General features: G+C 30.4%; 1 protein-coding gene across 1 annotated transcript in view; it reads left to right on the forward strand.

Annotated features, from left to right (window-relative positions):
- grh (grainy head) overlaps window positions 1–11138 on the forward strand; it is a 236299-nt gene extending 225161 nt beyond the window's left edge. Inside the window, exons 10-15 of the mRNA XM_077439185.1 lie at window positions 2859–2915; window positions 7625–7723; window positions 8432–8769; window positions 9077–9269; window positions 10425–10489; window positions 10833–11138. Of these exons, the coding sequence (XP_077295311.1) occupies window positions 2859–2915; window positions 7625–7723; window positions 8432–8769; window positions 9077–9269; window positions 10425–10489; window positions 10833–10959 (879 nt within the window). The 3' untranslated portion in view covers window positions 10960–11138. The remainder of the gene's footprint in view (window positions 1–2858; window positions 2916–7624; window positions 7724–8431; window positions 8770–9076; window positions 9270–10424; window positions 10490–10832) is intronic.
- Window positions 11139–16467: the final 5329 nt, after the last annotated feature.

A 16467-nucleotide genomic window follows, 5' to 3' on the forward strand; every position in this document is an offset into this window, starting at 1 on the left:
ACAACATCGTTAATAATAAATCAAATTTTTGTAATATTTTTAATTACTTCAATTTGCAAAAGGTTATTTGATATAACTTCAGTGTAATGTTAGGCATATATGAAATTTAATTTTTTGACTATGGAAATTGTAATTTTTTAGGTAAATTGTCGCAATAAATAATTCATCATTGATAAATTGAATAAGTGGCCGTTCAACGTTTTATATATTGCCTGTAAAAATTATCGATGATTTATTGCAATTCCTTTCTAGTGACATAGAACTTTTGATTTATCGTCCGTTTAACCTTTGACATCACTCTTATTCAAATTTTTTGAAATTTCTTGGACACGAGCCATTAAATTTTCGACCTTTGCGTATCGGTCAACACATGAATTGACCAAAACTTTAATATTTGTACGCCGCATATTTTTACTCGTAATAATATTCCATATTTATAATATTGAAATTACATATGCGACTCGGTCGCGTGTAGCGTCGGTGATTAATCATAAGATTTTCTTTTAATTCGTTGATTTATTGCTGCGTAATTGAGGGTTTGCCTCAATGCGGACTCGTGTGAATTGTACAAATGAAAATAATCAAAATTTCTGAACTCGAAGAGCGGGAAAGTCATCCGCCAAAGTCGAAGAAGGACGTTCATGTACACACATAAAGTACATATGTTCTGCCGTACATAAGATCGAGACCGACGATATGGATGTGTATATAATAATATGGCTCCCGAAATGCAAACAGACCCCGATACAATCACAAATGAATGTGCACGTCGTCTAATTGTGCTCCCTGTACTTTTTTGTTAATTAAATTACGCCAAACGTGTAATTTGAACGAAACTCTTCGGGGAAACCATCACATTGTAACGGACAGTTACGACTTGCGTTTCGCTTTTCATACTCGTATTTATTCCTTGGAGGGATCGCGTGTGACCGTATACTTTTGGTACTTTTTGTTTTAAGAATTTCTAGACCACGGTAGTCAGTAACTTATTATAATTTCTTAATATTTCACGGTTGTGGCAAACTAAAAATTTACATAATGCACCATAATAACGATGAAAATCTTTGGCCCAAAAATTTAATTCATATAATTACTCGTCCAAGCTCGCTATTATTGATTTGATACTCTTTATTATGAATAGATACATAGTAATATTATGTACATAGTAATACATACATATATCATAATGTCATACAAATCAGATTAGACTATATTTCATACATATATATATATATATATATATATATATATATATATATATATATATATATATATATATATATATATATATATATATACGGTAATATATAAAAATACTAATAATGTATTAACTACTAATATGAAAGCTTTGGAATGTCAGTCATTCTTTAATTGTCATCTAATAAAATACATAAGATTTAGAATGCTACAATTATGTTTTACAGTGAAACGACAGTTGAATTGATGTTTTAAATGCTACAACCCTTGAGATAATAGATTGGTATTAAAATATGCATAAATTTTAGTAGATTGTACATAATTTGTTTAAAATTTTAATGATAAGTTTGTATATATAATACGAACTATGCATTATAATAGGTCTAGTTTAAAAACAATAATTAGAAACGTGAATTTCATACTGTATAAAAGTTATTTTATATAATAAATACGATATATGTATATCATTTTTACCTTCTGTATTAAACATCACAATTCTTTTACTTCAAAATGCACGTGAAGTAATCGATTTAATCAATACATTTATGCTATACTCGCTGTGTTAAAAATAATTAAACTAAACTTAAACCGTTGATTACTTTTAAAAGTACTTGCATATTAAATACTTGTAAGTGATCATTACAAAAAATTTGAATATAATTTCGCAAAAAAAAATCTATTTAATTGTGAGAATGGATGTACATATATACGTACGTACGTACATATGTATGTTATATTATACACACGTCAATTTAATATTCATAGATTAGTTAATTTGAAACACTTTAACGTCACATTATAATTCATAAATTGCAGTATAAGCCACAATAGCAATTTATGCAAATTGGCGTGTACGAACTACTAGAAGGTACTACATACATGTACTACTAGATTGTATCGTTACACCCTAATCGCGATACGTTTCCTAAAACTATCTATTATTACGATTTTTTCCCCGTACTCGTGTATTATTATCATTATAAAATTATATATTATATAACGTAGCGATTAATCACCACGTCGCAAAAACCCATGAAAATACACCTAATGCAAAATTCACCATATGTAAATTGGTTTACGGAAATTCGATACATTTTAATTATGTTTCGGACAATTCAATTATATTTGCGTACCGGAGGGAATTATTACAATTATGTCGACGTATCGAAGACTGCCAAACAACTATGTTGTTGTCGTTGATGATGATGATGATGATGATGATGAGTGGCGTGCACTGAGCAATGCAGAAATGTCCTCGCAAACAGTGCAAGGGTCGGCTGTGTGCAACAGATGAGATTACTATAATTATTATTATATGGGATTTCTAGAGCGGATTCAAGCACCGTTGAGGATCGGAAACATTCCGAGTAATGTAAGATAAAATTGAATGAGTGTATGCTTGGGTTTTCCGGAGTTTTTCCGGGGTTCTGACTAATAAGCATTTTCTGTGACGGTGCAATTACGTACTGAGATCTGTGTTCCAGATTGGAATAATTTAAATTTAAATTGATGTTGCGCAAAAATATTGTATGTTTTGTGTATATCAACGAGACGTCATGTTTACTTTGGTGAGATGATGCAATTTTTAATAGTGGTGCGTTTTGGTTAATTTGGTGTTTCGTGACTGATGTTTTTAATGTTGTTATTATGTTCATTTTCAGATCAATGTGGCCGTGCAGTGTCTCAGCACGGACTTTAGCAGTCAGAAAGGAGTCAAGGTGAGAGCATTTTAATATTTCTCCATACATATCTTGTGTCAGCGATCGGCGTCCATTTATCGTACACTGTTTCCCCATCAGAGACGAATTGGGTTGAGTTTGAACCAAACAAATTGGGAGTTTCGACTTGTTTCTTCCATATTATAAATAAAATAAATAAATAAATAAATATTATTTTTTGTCATCACCGTTTGGTTCATTTTTATACATACATATGTACATAATCAGTCACCTATCTATGTATAATAGCGTAGCAACGAAATTTTCTTTGGAAGGCTTCTGTCATTCATCCATATAACTCACCCCAGCCAGCTTAGTTGAAACCTTTTAATAGAGTGGGTAACGGTATAGATATAATAGATATTGATTTCTAAAGTATAGATACTTTATAATTTTGTATAAATCTTTATTATATGCACATTTAGAGATTCAAAAAATACTGAAATTTCTCAATACCGGTACTACTGAAAACTTTAATACCGATAGTGACTCATTCTTAGACTTATCCATACAAAAAAGCCGATACAACGTTTTTTTTATAACACTATTATATTTCGATACTACTGGTAGTCTATTTTGTACTACCGGTAGTCTATTCTGTTCTACCGATAGTCTATTTTGTACTACCGGTAGTACTAAAACTGATGAATTTTGAAAAATGGTTTCGGCATTTCCGGTATCATAATCGTTGTATGTAATGAAGTTGGATTCATAATTTGATTATATGTACATACAATGACAGCGAATTGTTTAAGCTTATTCGAATGTGTTTATTTTTTCTTAAAAAGTATTCAACAGTATGATAATACCTAACCTGTCCATCAAAATTTTCCTAGCCTGATTTTTATTAAATGTTGGTCAAATTATGTCGAAATTCTCATATCGTGAAAGTATTACCGATTCGTTCCTGATCGTTCAATAAGTTTTTATTTATTCTTTCGACTTTTAACATATCGCGTGTTTCATACAGAGACGTCTCGTGATGGACTCGCACGAAAACACATAAATACAATTCCTATACGTTTATCCCTTTCATTTATCAACAATCGGAGACGAAGCGAGTTACTGGCGATTGTTTTAAATACATTGTACATATGTATGTATGTACGTTAAGTTAAATTTTGAACGGTGCTTAATTAAACGCGACGATGCGCATTTGACAGGACACGATATGTGTTTTAGGCCTAAAAGTGATGAAAAAAAAAATATATAGGCGGTCAAATTCCAACATAAAAAATAACAATATCTTAATCTTTTTAAGCACTCATTATATAATATTATACAATACATACCTACATTGGTAATTTTTTCATCAATTGTAGAACAATTGTTTATGAATGCATAATTTATGAATTATAAATACAACGCGAACATTTTCAATTATTACACTTTTGTACAAAGTTTCTATTTTTTTGTAATGAATTATTAATTTATATTTTTACAACGATGGTACTCTATTCACCCCTTTCAGCATATAATTAAATCCATTTTGAGCGCTTTACATGCATACATATACGTCATAATAATCATGTATGTATGTATGTTCTTGATGATATTAAAATGCCAAATGTTAATTGAACGAAACAATTTAGACGTCATTGTACTAAAGTGTGTTTAATTATGTATAATGTATTATTTGTAATAACAGTGACAGTTTGATATCCAATAATTGTAAATTAGAAATCGCCAGTTTACCATGCCACACCTGTATATTATATTACTTTTTTTTTACATGGGTGTCATCGTACGTACGCATTATTGCGTAGAAAAGTATTTTAATTAATATTAAACTCATTTGCATACCTTGAAAAAATTCGTCGACTCTTAATCGTCGCTTCTCATACTTTTTCCGTTAAATTTGTATATAAAATATGTACATACATACATGTACGTATATCTACATAGGTATATATTTTATAATCCAAGTGTACATTTCGTTCGATCATGAATATTCTATTTTTTTCATACACGAACCAATCTAGCAAGCTTTAGTGTGCTCAAAAGTACAAATTGACAAACGAACTAGTATTTTCATGCTTAAACTATTAGGCATAAGTATTCGCAATCCTCTACATGTGTTTTTCACGTATGTTCCTTTATAAATACTTGGCGTTTTGACATCTCAAAGGTTTTGTCAGCTAGAAATTTCATGCGACGCCTCGTGAGTCTATTAAGCATGACTTTTGACTGTTGACACATAAACTAAAACGAATAGTTCGTGTATGAACAAACTAGAATGTTCATGAGTGAATTCGGAGTGGACACGGACTGTAATATATGTATATATGTAAGAAGGTTTTAATGTGGTGTTTATGTATGTATTAAAGATATCAGGAAAATCCATCATGTCTTTAGAACAGTATTTACTGTCAGTTTTCGATTCAAATTTATCTTTTGAGATTTTTAGCACACTTTAAAATCAAAAATAGATTTAAAAAATTCCGATGATTCGCGAAAATTCAAATTAAATGTGTAATTAAATTAGAATTCGCTCGATAAGGAATGAGAACGTCACCGAATTATAATACTCGTATGTATCGATTCCATATATGTATTTCTCTTTTTTTTTAGTTTTGTTTTTGTTTTAACACTCTTGATCGATTAGCAACGTCCATGGGAACGTTCATTATAACGCCGTTTATCAGCCGCTTCCACCTAATTTATTTAGCATTTTTTTTCGGCCTTCCTTCTTTGAGATTTTATACGTCGAATATTAAAAAGTAAAACAAAAAAGCAGGCGTAAAGTGACCGGCCATTATTGAAATGGAAAAGGCCTTCCGGGCGATGCACCTGTGAGCATTGACACTAGCCTAATGGTGTATAAATTTCAACGCTCCATTAATCGCTATTAAATCGCCATCAACCACACGAATACGAGGTTTGCCTTAAAGCGGAGAGAATATAGTTTTTTTTATCGTGCATTATTATTATTTAGTATATTTTTTTATTGCTATTTGGCCTAAACACTTCATTTGTTTCGGCGAAGGATCGAATTGAGATGCTAATCTCGTGGCGTCATCGAAAAGCAATTACGCGGCGAAAATTCGCCGATGGACCACTTACTTTACCGAAGGAAAGCGGCTAATTTATGGGTAGTCATAATGACGGTTTATATATATATATATACATACATATGTACATATAATATATACGTATAGGCATTTTTTACAAGAAAGTCATACTTAAAGAACCATTCAATGCATTGATCGAGGTGTACGTGCGTAGTAGATCGAAGTAGGCAGAGAGATGTAATGAGAATAGAGGGGCCCTTACGAATAAATAATTGTTGGCAATTTTACGCGGTACGTCTCTATAAATACGCTACATCGCACGGAATACAATCGGATCAATTTACTTGTGTGTTTTTGAATGTATTGTGCAATTTTTACCGATGCTTGCCCATCTTGCGAGTAATATAAACAAACAGACAAGTTTTTATCGGACATACGTCGAGCACCAAGCGTCAAATACGACTGATGCTAAAATTATTTAGATCTGTCCGTGGACAGAATATCACTTGCCAACAAAAGAACACCTAAAGCCACTTCAATTAATATTACATTTCTCTGGAAGTAGGTAGTTTTATATATGAAACGAAAAACGCTAGGCTATGCCGTCGCGTCCCTTCACAAACATATCCCCAGGAGTGTTTTCGGTGATATTTTATCCTTGTATTGGCATTGATTTCCGTGTTTGAATAAGTGTAGGACTGGGCTATAATGATGACGATATAATGTCGGGACAGTCGACCTACTTGGTTGAATTAAGTAAAGCAGCAACAATATTGAGGCGCATTGTAATCAATCCGTAGTGGAAGAGTTGACTGGCAGGGGTTGTCGCACATAGCTTTCAACTCGTATTTTGTCTATAATCATGTGTAATGGATGTTATTTCGTACTTATATACAAAAGTTTGACCATAGTTATCGCCTTAGGCAAGCTATAGTGGTACCTATGGTCGAGCTTAATATGTATATAATGGATAAAAAAGATACATAGAAACTTGTTTGGTGTCAATATTATGAAAAAATATTGAAATATACTGTATGTTTCTGTTTGAATTTATGAGTAAATGGATTATTGCGATCGCGCGCACGACAATCGTTGCCACAAAAATCGCGAATTCGGAATATCTGGTACTCGAATTCTCGTTAGTGTAATATTTCGGGTGGGTTATCTTTCGATTGATGGAGTTTTTGGGTGCCAGATGTTACGTGATCAGGATTTTAGTGACTTGTGCGATGTCGCTTTTTTCGGAATAATCACCGAACTGAATTTATATATTTCTTAGTGGGAACATACGTTGTACGATTCGTATACGTATAGAAAATCCTATTGAAGAGTGTTATATTATATAAAATGTTCGTTGGCAATTAATCTAATTAATACACACGTACCCTCGGTTTATCTAAAATTGTATCGCGTATATCCCAAAGCCGCCACTGCCCACACTTTTTACTCGATTTGTTTTTTTATTACGCCTGGGACGTACGTGTTTTATCTCAGCCAGTGATAAATCATGTACTGTCGATGCTGGAGAAACTTCTCTTACGACGCACGTACCCACAACTTTCATCTAATTAATACGCGCCGGAAGTCGCACCTCTATCACACGTATAAACACAATCATAACTTTGTCGTAAATCGATCGCTTTTAATCGATATGAAAATTATGTGTTTTAATTTTTTTGTTTGTCTTTTTTATTTCAGGGCCTGCCACTGCATTTACAAATCGACACGTTCGAAGACCCCAGAGATCCCACCGTATTCCACAGAGGCTACTGTCAAATAAAAGTCTTTTGTGATAAGGTATTTTCATGTTTCAATTTTTTTTTCTTCATTATAAATATTTGCCTGTGTATAATCAAATTTCAAAATCGATAAACGTCGACTTTTCAATGCGTACAATAATTACACGTTTGGACGGGTCAAAGTTGAACGCTAATTGCAGTGTTCCACGATGATTTCACTATTAGCTTTTGATTAGAGTCTTCGCATCTCTTTCTAACATTATAACTGTTATCGATCGATGATGTTGCCTTATTGAAAAAAAAAATTAATATCGAAAAAAAAACAACAGGATGTACCGATTTCGTTTTACTAATTCAGCACGATCTTGCTATTGCTAGGCTTTTAATTTGTAACTTGGTTAGTAAAATTGATACGATCTTTATTTTTCTTAAAATTAATTTAGTAATTGAATAGCAGAAAGGTCAGAAATTTGATTCTAATCTTAAATTCCCTGCGCTCTGTTGGGAAATTAACTCTAATCAAATAAATGTAGAAACTTCTTCTTTTAATATTATCAAAGGTACATATTTTCAGTCAATTTAGCCCCAAAGTAACAGCTCAATACAAAGAAAAGTAAGACTTCATAATATATGTCCTCGTAAATAAAATTAAACAAATATCTAATTTAATGATTAGTATCGGGTAAAAGTTGACTATTCAACTTGCTTACGGAATAGTTCAACATATGAAATCAGTGTATTAATATTGAATTTGAACATGTTTCAGGGTGCAGAGAGAAAAACGCGCGATGAGGAGAGACGAGCGGCGAAACGCAAGATGACTGCCACGGGCCGGAAGAAGCTGGATGAATTGTACCATCCTGTGGTGGAGCGGAGTGAATTCTACACCATGAGTGATCTCGGCAAACCTCCAGTTTTGTTCACGCCCGCAGAAGACCTCGACAAGATCACTGGCATGGAGCTGCAGAGCTTCTACGGCCATGACGATGGCTCCCTCCAAGGCGACCCTCACATCAAGGGCGCTTCACCCTTCCTGCTGCACACGGCCAAACCGGCAACACCAACGCTCAAATTCCACAACCACTTCCCACCAGATGCACCCAGGTTTGTATACATATAATTCAGTCAAATATATCCGACTAAAATTCCAATTCAGTATTGAAACCATAGCAACGGAGGAAATATTAAATGTATACAAATTTTTAATCAGCTTAGATTGTCGTATGAAGTATTTCATTGTATGTTTTCATTTGATGGTTTGTTCAATAGATGGAGGGCATAATTAAAACAAACATTTCCATTTCATATCTTAAAAAAAAATTGTTGACATCTTGCAGACAATGTGGATATATATTAATAATTTGGCTATCGATTTACTATGTGCTAATTTCAAATTATTTTTTGATTTCAGTGATAAAAAAGACCATTCGTTGCTGGAAAGTAGTCCGTGCGTCGGGGAAGTGTTTGCTCCGGTTGTGAAACGCGCACGCACGTGCTCGCCGCCCCTCAGCGAGCGCGTGATGCTGTACGTGCGGCAAGATGCTGAAGATGTTTACACACCCTTGCACGTCGTCCCACCGACCACGCAAGGGCTCTTGCACGCGGTAAGCATACACTAACTCCATTCAATTATTGTTATGTACATCCGGCTAACCCACCGAGAAGACTTTCTAATGGTTGTCATGATTGTTCTGACGAGACTGACCCTCAAAAGACTTCATATCTAGTCATTGTTGATAATAGTTTGGTAACTTTCAATGGGTTCGAATTTCGATTCAATATAATATATTTGAAATACCAACAAGTTTTACTAATGCTAAAAAACATACCTATTAAATTAATTCGAACATATTTTTTTTATATCTAAATTAAAGTTTTAAAAATTCTACTTAGCTTTTTGAATAGTGCCAAAAATCTAGTTAAAATAACCATAGAATGTTTTTAAAATCGGCCAATAATGAGAAACTCGGTGTAATTCAATTCAATTCTAATGAAATCAAATGGAAAGCTGGAAGCACTATTATTTTCTAGTTATTATATTATAATTTGAAAAAAATACTGTGAATGGTTTTTTAGCTGATGTTCAATTTGTGGTATTACCTGTCTTTGAAAGTCGACTAGAATTTTGTTTTTCCCGACTCTTATAGCGCTCGTAGATAGTGATCCCAATTTAAACAGTAAAATATATGGTAGATGTAATTATTGAAAATCAAATTCATTTTCTTTAACTCTTTATATATTATTTATACGAGTTTTGATAACACATTTGATTTTGATAAAAAAAAAGTGTTATTTGAAAATGAATTTGATTTGCTTTTTATCATGGATTATGTAATAAGTGTATGGGGCTCCTGAGACGGGAATATGCGTTATACATTTATTTGCTGTAAAATATTTCTATGTTCGGTTTGGATTTGTCTAGAATTGCTAAAAAATAACAATGTGGTGCTTATATAACAAAACCTATAACAGCATGTCTATATGTCATTAACAAAAATATTGTTTTGCTCATCCATTCGACTGTTGAATATCAAAAACGGTCTCATCATATGCCATCACATTTGTTTGATGTCTCAAATCTGAACACGGATTTGCGACGTTGAAAAAGTACTTCTTTTCAAATCTAAGCTGAAACTAAGAAAGACAGAAAATCAAGAAAACAACAAACCAAAAAAAAAAAAAATTAAAATTAAAGTAAATAGAATAAATCCAGAAATTTTGGCAAAGTTTTGTAATATTCTGTTTTCCTTATTTTGCAGATTGAGAATAAGTACAAAATTTCCACTACGGCCATTAATAACCTTTATCGCAAAAACAAGAAAGGGTAAGTAGAGTTATCGTCTAGTTTGAATTTAATCTATTCATTCTATCTCTTCGCTTTCATATTTGAAAGATGCTTTTAACATTAATACATCTATTCATACTAATTCACTAATAATGCAATTATATTTAATTAAATGTCTTACACAATTATAATTTGTATTTAATATTAAAATAATACATAATTTGTGCTTATTTCATTCCATTTTTATTAAAATTTCCATTGTAATATTAGAAATAAATGGGAATTGTAATTTTTATTTTATTTACTCTTAGCTTTTCCCGTAAATATATGATAATACTCTTAAATCAGTCATATTTATAACAAATTTTCTTTTATTTTCTAGGATTACGGCCAAAATTGATGATGACATGCTGACATATTACTGCAATGAAGATTTATTTTTATTAGAAGTTAGTCACGTGGATGAAGACCTTTATGATATTACATTTGTCGAGTTACAAGATCACTAGTGGTATTAAAAGTAAATGAATATAGACAATTTGTGAAATTCGAAATTTTCCACGTGGCCGAAATCATCGTAAAAGGAAAATATTTCATATGCAGTGTATTTTGATATTCAATTACACCCCGAATATATTATATAAACAAGAGACGTGTTATATTATATGATCTGCTAGTTTTATCTTATAAAGTAAAAAAAAATTACGCGGAATAAGTTTACTTTAAGGAAATTGTGTCATTTAAAATTGACAGAGCAATATAATATACATTTAGACATTATTTATTTTAATGTAATTAAAATACATACAATATAATGATATTAAGTAGTGGTTAGAAGCTAGACCTTTAGATTATTGTCTTCGAAGTGTTTGAAATGAATATGAGTAATTAAGTAATATTGAAATTCAAAATAATTATATATATTTTTTTATATAAAATTCAGATTTAATAAAATTAAAATTTACTTCAAAATATACATATGTACAATCAATTGTCATTGATGATATATAAAAATTACATAACATTTGAAACTTTTATATATTTTTTTATATTTATAGTAATATATACACACGCGCGCATGGTTTGATTATAATAAAGTAATCTGATTTTGGACATTTACTTCTTTTTCACTTATTTTTGCACATTTACTTATTTTTGCATTTTGGCTCATGTCTGTCTGAGCGAAGGCGTGTGCATGTAAATTATTTTAATTGAAAAGTGTGTAAATGTTGAATTATATTATTTTGTCAGGTGTGTTGATCTCAATGATGAGTCTTATGAAAATATTCATAATGAAAAAAATCGAAATTGTGTGATGCCCCAAAAAAAAAAAATTAATTTTAAATATTTGTGAATCCATTTAAATTTAAGTGAAAAATTGTGCCTTATTATTTAAAAATATGTAAGTAATTATCTTTGAATGTTTTTGTTTTATTATTAATATTGTTTTTATTCATTTTAATTAAAATAAATTCATACTGTGATCGATTACACAAATTACATTCACAAATTCAGACCATGTTTTAAATTAATTATAATAAGATCTCAAATTCATACTTTCTTGTTCACAATTTATTTTTATTTTTCAACTGTCACAATCAGTCATCATCATTAGTTAAACTTTTGCAGTGTAAATTCACCAACCTTCTATGTATGTTTATTTTTGTATATTTGTGATATATTTTTAAACGGTTATGATACTGTATTTCATTGTTTTCTAAACGCAAAAGTCATTTTTTTTTCTATTACAAACATTCCAGCCTTTTAAAAGACTTAAATTATTATTGTGTTTACTTTTTTTTATGTAATATTAAACTATTAATATGACGAAAGCTCAAATTTTAATAATTGTAGATATTTTATGACTTACAAATATGTATAAGTACTTGTCGATTCATTTATAATTAATTCACGTACATACACGCACAATTTTCACATATTGAACCTGAATAAAATCAAACAATTATTTTAATTGTAAAATCAAGTGTTATGTTAGAGCCATTCATCACTATTGTACTATGTGAAAATTGTATATGTTAGAAAATAGATTTTAGTTTATACGTATAGTTACATTTATTTTATATAAATATTATATATATATATAAAGAAAAACTGCCATATTATTGTTAATACGCAGATATTTGTAAGAATATTGATTGATAAACTGATATATTGACGGAAATTGGCACATCCGATAATAGTACCTGACTTGAACGCTTTATATTTCGATTTAACAATTCAGACTTATAAAGCAAGACATTGGGTGAAAATATAGAATTTAACTAAATTTATCTGAAAGTATTTAAAAAAATGATTTTTTAACAAAAATATACAAATGCTGAAAAAATATTCTGTAAATTTCTTGGATTAATTTTTTTGTGCATAAGTCCAAGCGATGAGAATAAACTTACAAATCAAAGCATATATTAAGTTATTTTTATAAAATAAAATCTATTTACGTTTAATGATTGATGAAGTAATTATTGTTTAATGTGTAGAGTTTGTTAAAGGAATCGTTATTATGATATAAAAAGAAAATATTATTGATATTTTGAAATCATTGTAATCGAATGAATTTTCATTTATATGTTTGTGATTCTCAAAGAAATATTCACAATACGTATACTAAAAATGTGTTAAATTTATAAAATTGCATTAAAAAATGTTTATATTTTGGAAATGTTAAGTCATTTTTTATTATTATTTCGAAATTCAGGAGAAATTTTTAAGTTTCGGTATATGAAATTGTTTTGTTATTTAATGTTTTGCAATATTAATTCATCCCGAACCCATAAGGTGGAGGCATTTGAATAGTTGACACTAGTTGATAAGATTTTATCAAATCATGCTACTTTTGTAGTGAAAAATCTTGTAGCCATTTAATTAGGTGTACCCTCTACTTTTAAGATTTTCTTACAATTATATTATTGCTATCAAAGTTTATATTCATCAAAAAACAAAAATATTCAAATAAATAAATGATTTTCTTGAATTATAAAATTAATTCTTGTTTCATTACTCCCCACATTATTTAAGGCAAGACTAATAGGATTGCCACAGCGTTACAAATTATTACTATTTCTAAGAGATAGAGTTAGACATAGGGCTTCCAAGCCGGCTTAAACCAAAATCGAAAAGCCGGCTTTTTGACCATTTTTCAAAAAACTGAAACCGGCTTTTTAAGGTTTTCTTTAATTATTTTTTTTTCTTCAAAACTAACAATTATGAATTTCAAATTTCTATGAAAGATCAAAATAGATGTGTATATCCAAACTTTTTTCTTGAATAGGCGTATATTTCTTTGAACAACAAATAAAGGTATCGCACTCAGCGGTGGCTTTGAGATTTAGTTATGGACAAAGACCAGGTCATAAACCAATAAAATATTATTGAAAGTAGTTTCAATAACATACACAAGCCCTTTAAAAATTTCGGAAAATTGGGTTTCCCATAAATTATAATTTTTGCGTGTTCAGGTATAAAAGTGTATACGAGTAGAAAATGTTATCTTAAGTTATTTAATTTAATTCGTTATTGTTTTAAGCTAAAACAGATGTTGAAAATAACTTTGAAAATATTTCATATTTAATTACGTTTTCGAACACAAAATTCACGATTCCACGATTACAGTTTTTCTACGAGGTAAAACATTATTTTTTTAATATATTCTTGATAGTTGCTTATTTACATAATTTATTTATTTGTGCGTATTCAGGATCTACCATTTTACGACTGTTATATATAATACAAATTTTATTTTTTGTAATAATAATAATATATAATAATGATCTTATGACAGTTCATAATGTTTATAAATCAATTTAATTTATAAGTAATTATTTTTTTTCATAATATAATACAGTACATATGTATATTTACAATTTTTTTTTCGATATAAAAATTTAAATCTTAGTTTTCTGAAATCGGTGAAAGCCGGTCAATTTGTAAAAAAACCGAAAGCCGTCTTTTTCTTTTGGGCGGTTTTTTGAACCCCTAAGTTAGACATGTATATTTTTTTAAATTGTTTTGATGGTAGGTATAATTAAATGAAAAAATGTCATGTATTAGTTTAAACACCACTCACCGCTTATGAGCGAACGAGTGGCCACGAAAATTTCACCCCCAACTCACAGGGCAAAATTAATAATAATATTAATCTCTTTGTTCTGTCGGCATATGCCGCTCTTGCCTCTTTGGCAACCAAATAGACAAAACGAGATATACTTTATTATGTCTTGAAACGGTAATTTGTCAGGACATAATAGAGTCACCGAACTACTGATTTAACTATGCATCTAATCTAATGAAAGTTTATTGACCATTTAGGCTGGTAACTGGTATGCCCTAGTTATGAGGGCATACACTCTCTCTCTTAATATTTTTGTTAAGCTATCTTTTTGTTCGGAAATAGTAAATTTTACATATGTTGCATCAATTTTCACAAAAAATTCCAATTTTTTGATAATAATTATTTATATATTGTACAAATCGATTTTCTGTTATATAATAAACACAATTTTTACTGAGAATATTTGATTTTTACATATGGTAGTCCAAATTTTACATAATTTAATGTTTTATTTTTACTAATTTTCTTTTGCAAATGACCAATACAATATATTTGAAGGATTACTCGACGCAGGTAAACACATTATTACTATTTTATTTATCGTTGAGTCAACACTCTATAGAAAGAGTGAAAATAGTACATTAGATAGACTCCCCCATCAAAAATAATATATGGTAATCGGATTATTACTCTCATTGCCATAGCCCAAAAACAATTTTTGCCATGAAAATCGTGAATACGGAATATTTGGCAATCGAGTTCTCGCTAGTATGATAGATATAATAATTTATTTATTTATTCTAAACAGACCATTGTGGCATAACAGGAATTCCTAAAGCGCCACAATGGTCAAAAAATATAACACAAAAAAAAAAAAACAAAATAACAATTAAACAAACAAATACATCCATACATAAACATAAAAAATAGCATTTAATGATAACAGATAAAGTAAAAATATCAAATAAAATATAGCATAAGAAATGCCTTGCACCTACAGCCAGTTTCAATAAATATGTAAGAAACAACTACAAATACAAAACATCCCTGTAAGGCCCAAATGGAAGAGAGTTAATCAAAATTTCACTCATAAATCACAATCAATCATGAAAACAATGATGAGCGCAGACTACCAGATAAATGGGTTAGAGTAATTTCCGACAATTTACGCTCACTAAGGTGGAAAATATCACATTCAGTCTCGGCAGCAACGATTTCATTAAGAAGTCGAATAGCTCTTGGAATAGGAGCCATTCGAAAAAGGACTGTGCGGGCAGGAGGTACAGCCAGCAAATGATGATGTCTACACGCACATAGTGGTTAGGGACATAAAGTCCCAACTGCTCCAGCAAAAACGGGCATGACGTATATATATAGATATCATTAGTATGATGGACTTCTTGGCTACTAGATGTTCCGTTTACATTTATTTTATTTTATACTTTATCAACTATTTTTGAATAATTAGTTTTATAATAATAATTTAGTATTGTATAGCCTTTTTGAACATGAAAAGAAGAGATAAGTATGAAGATTTGCTCAATTCATCGGAAGAAGAGAATGATAGTGATGAAAATAATGATTCGAAATAATAATAATTCGAAAACCTGAGCCACCCCTGGTAATATTTCAGATATTGAAGACAAAATTTAAATTGACAATGATTATAACGATGATGATATATCGATATGATATGACGATATATCGATATAGTGATGACGATATATTAAAAAAAAAGTGTGATAACTAGATTGCGGATAGACACAAGTGCTTTTTACAGTAATCGGGGCGGTTTGGCTATATTTGGGCGAACCTTTTACAACAATTGAACAATAGCATTTACAACAATTGAACAATAAACGGCGCGCTGTGGATCCGGCCTTTAGTGATAACTTATCGAAAGCTCACTCGATGACGAGCGACTCGTGTCGAAGTAAGCTTTGGGAGG

This window comes from Arctopsyche grandis, chromosome 10, assembly GCF_051622035.1.
Source record: "Arctopsyche grandis isolate Sample6627 chromosome 10, ASM5162203v2, whole genome shotgun sequence".
Taxonomy (NCBI): Eukaryota; Metazoa; Arthropoda; class Insecta; order Trichoptera; family Hydropsychidae; genus Arctopsyche; species Arctopsyche grandis.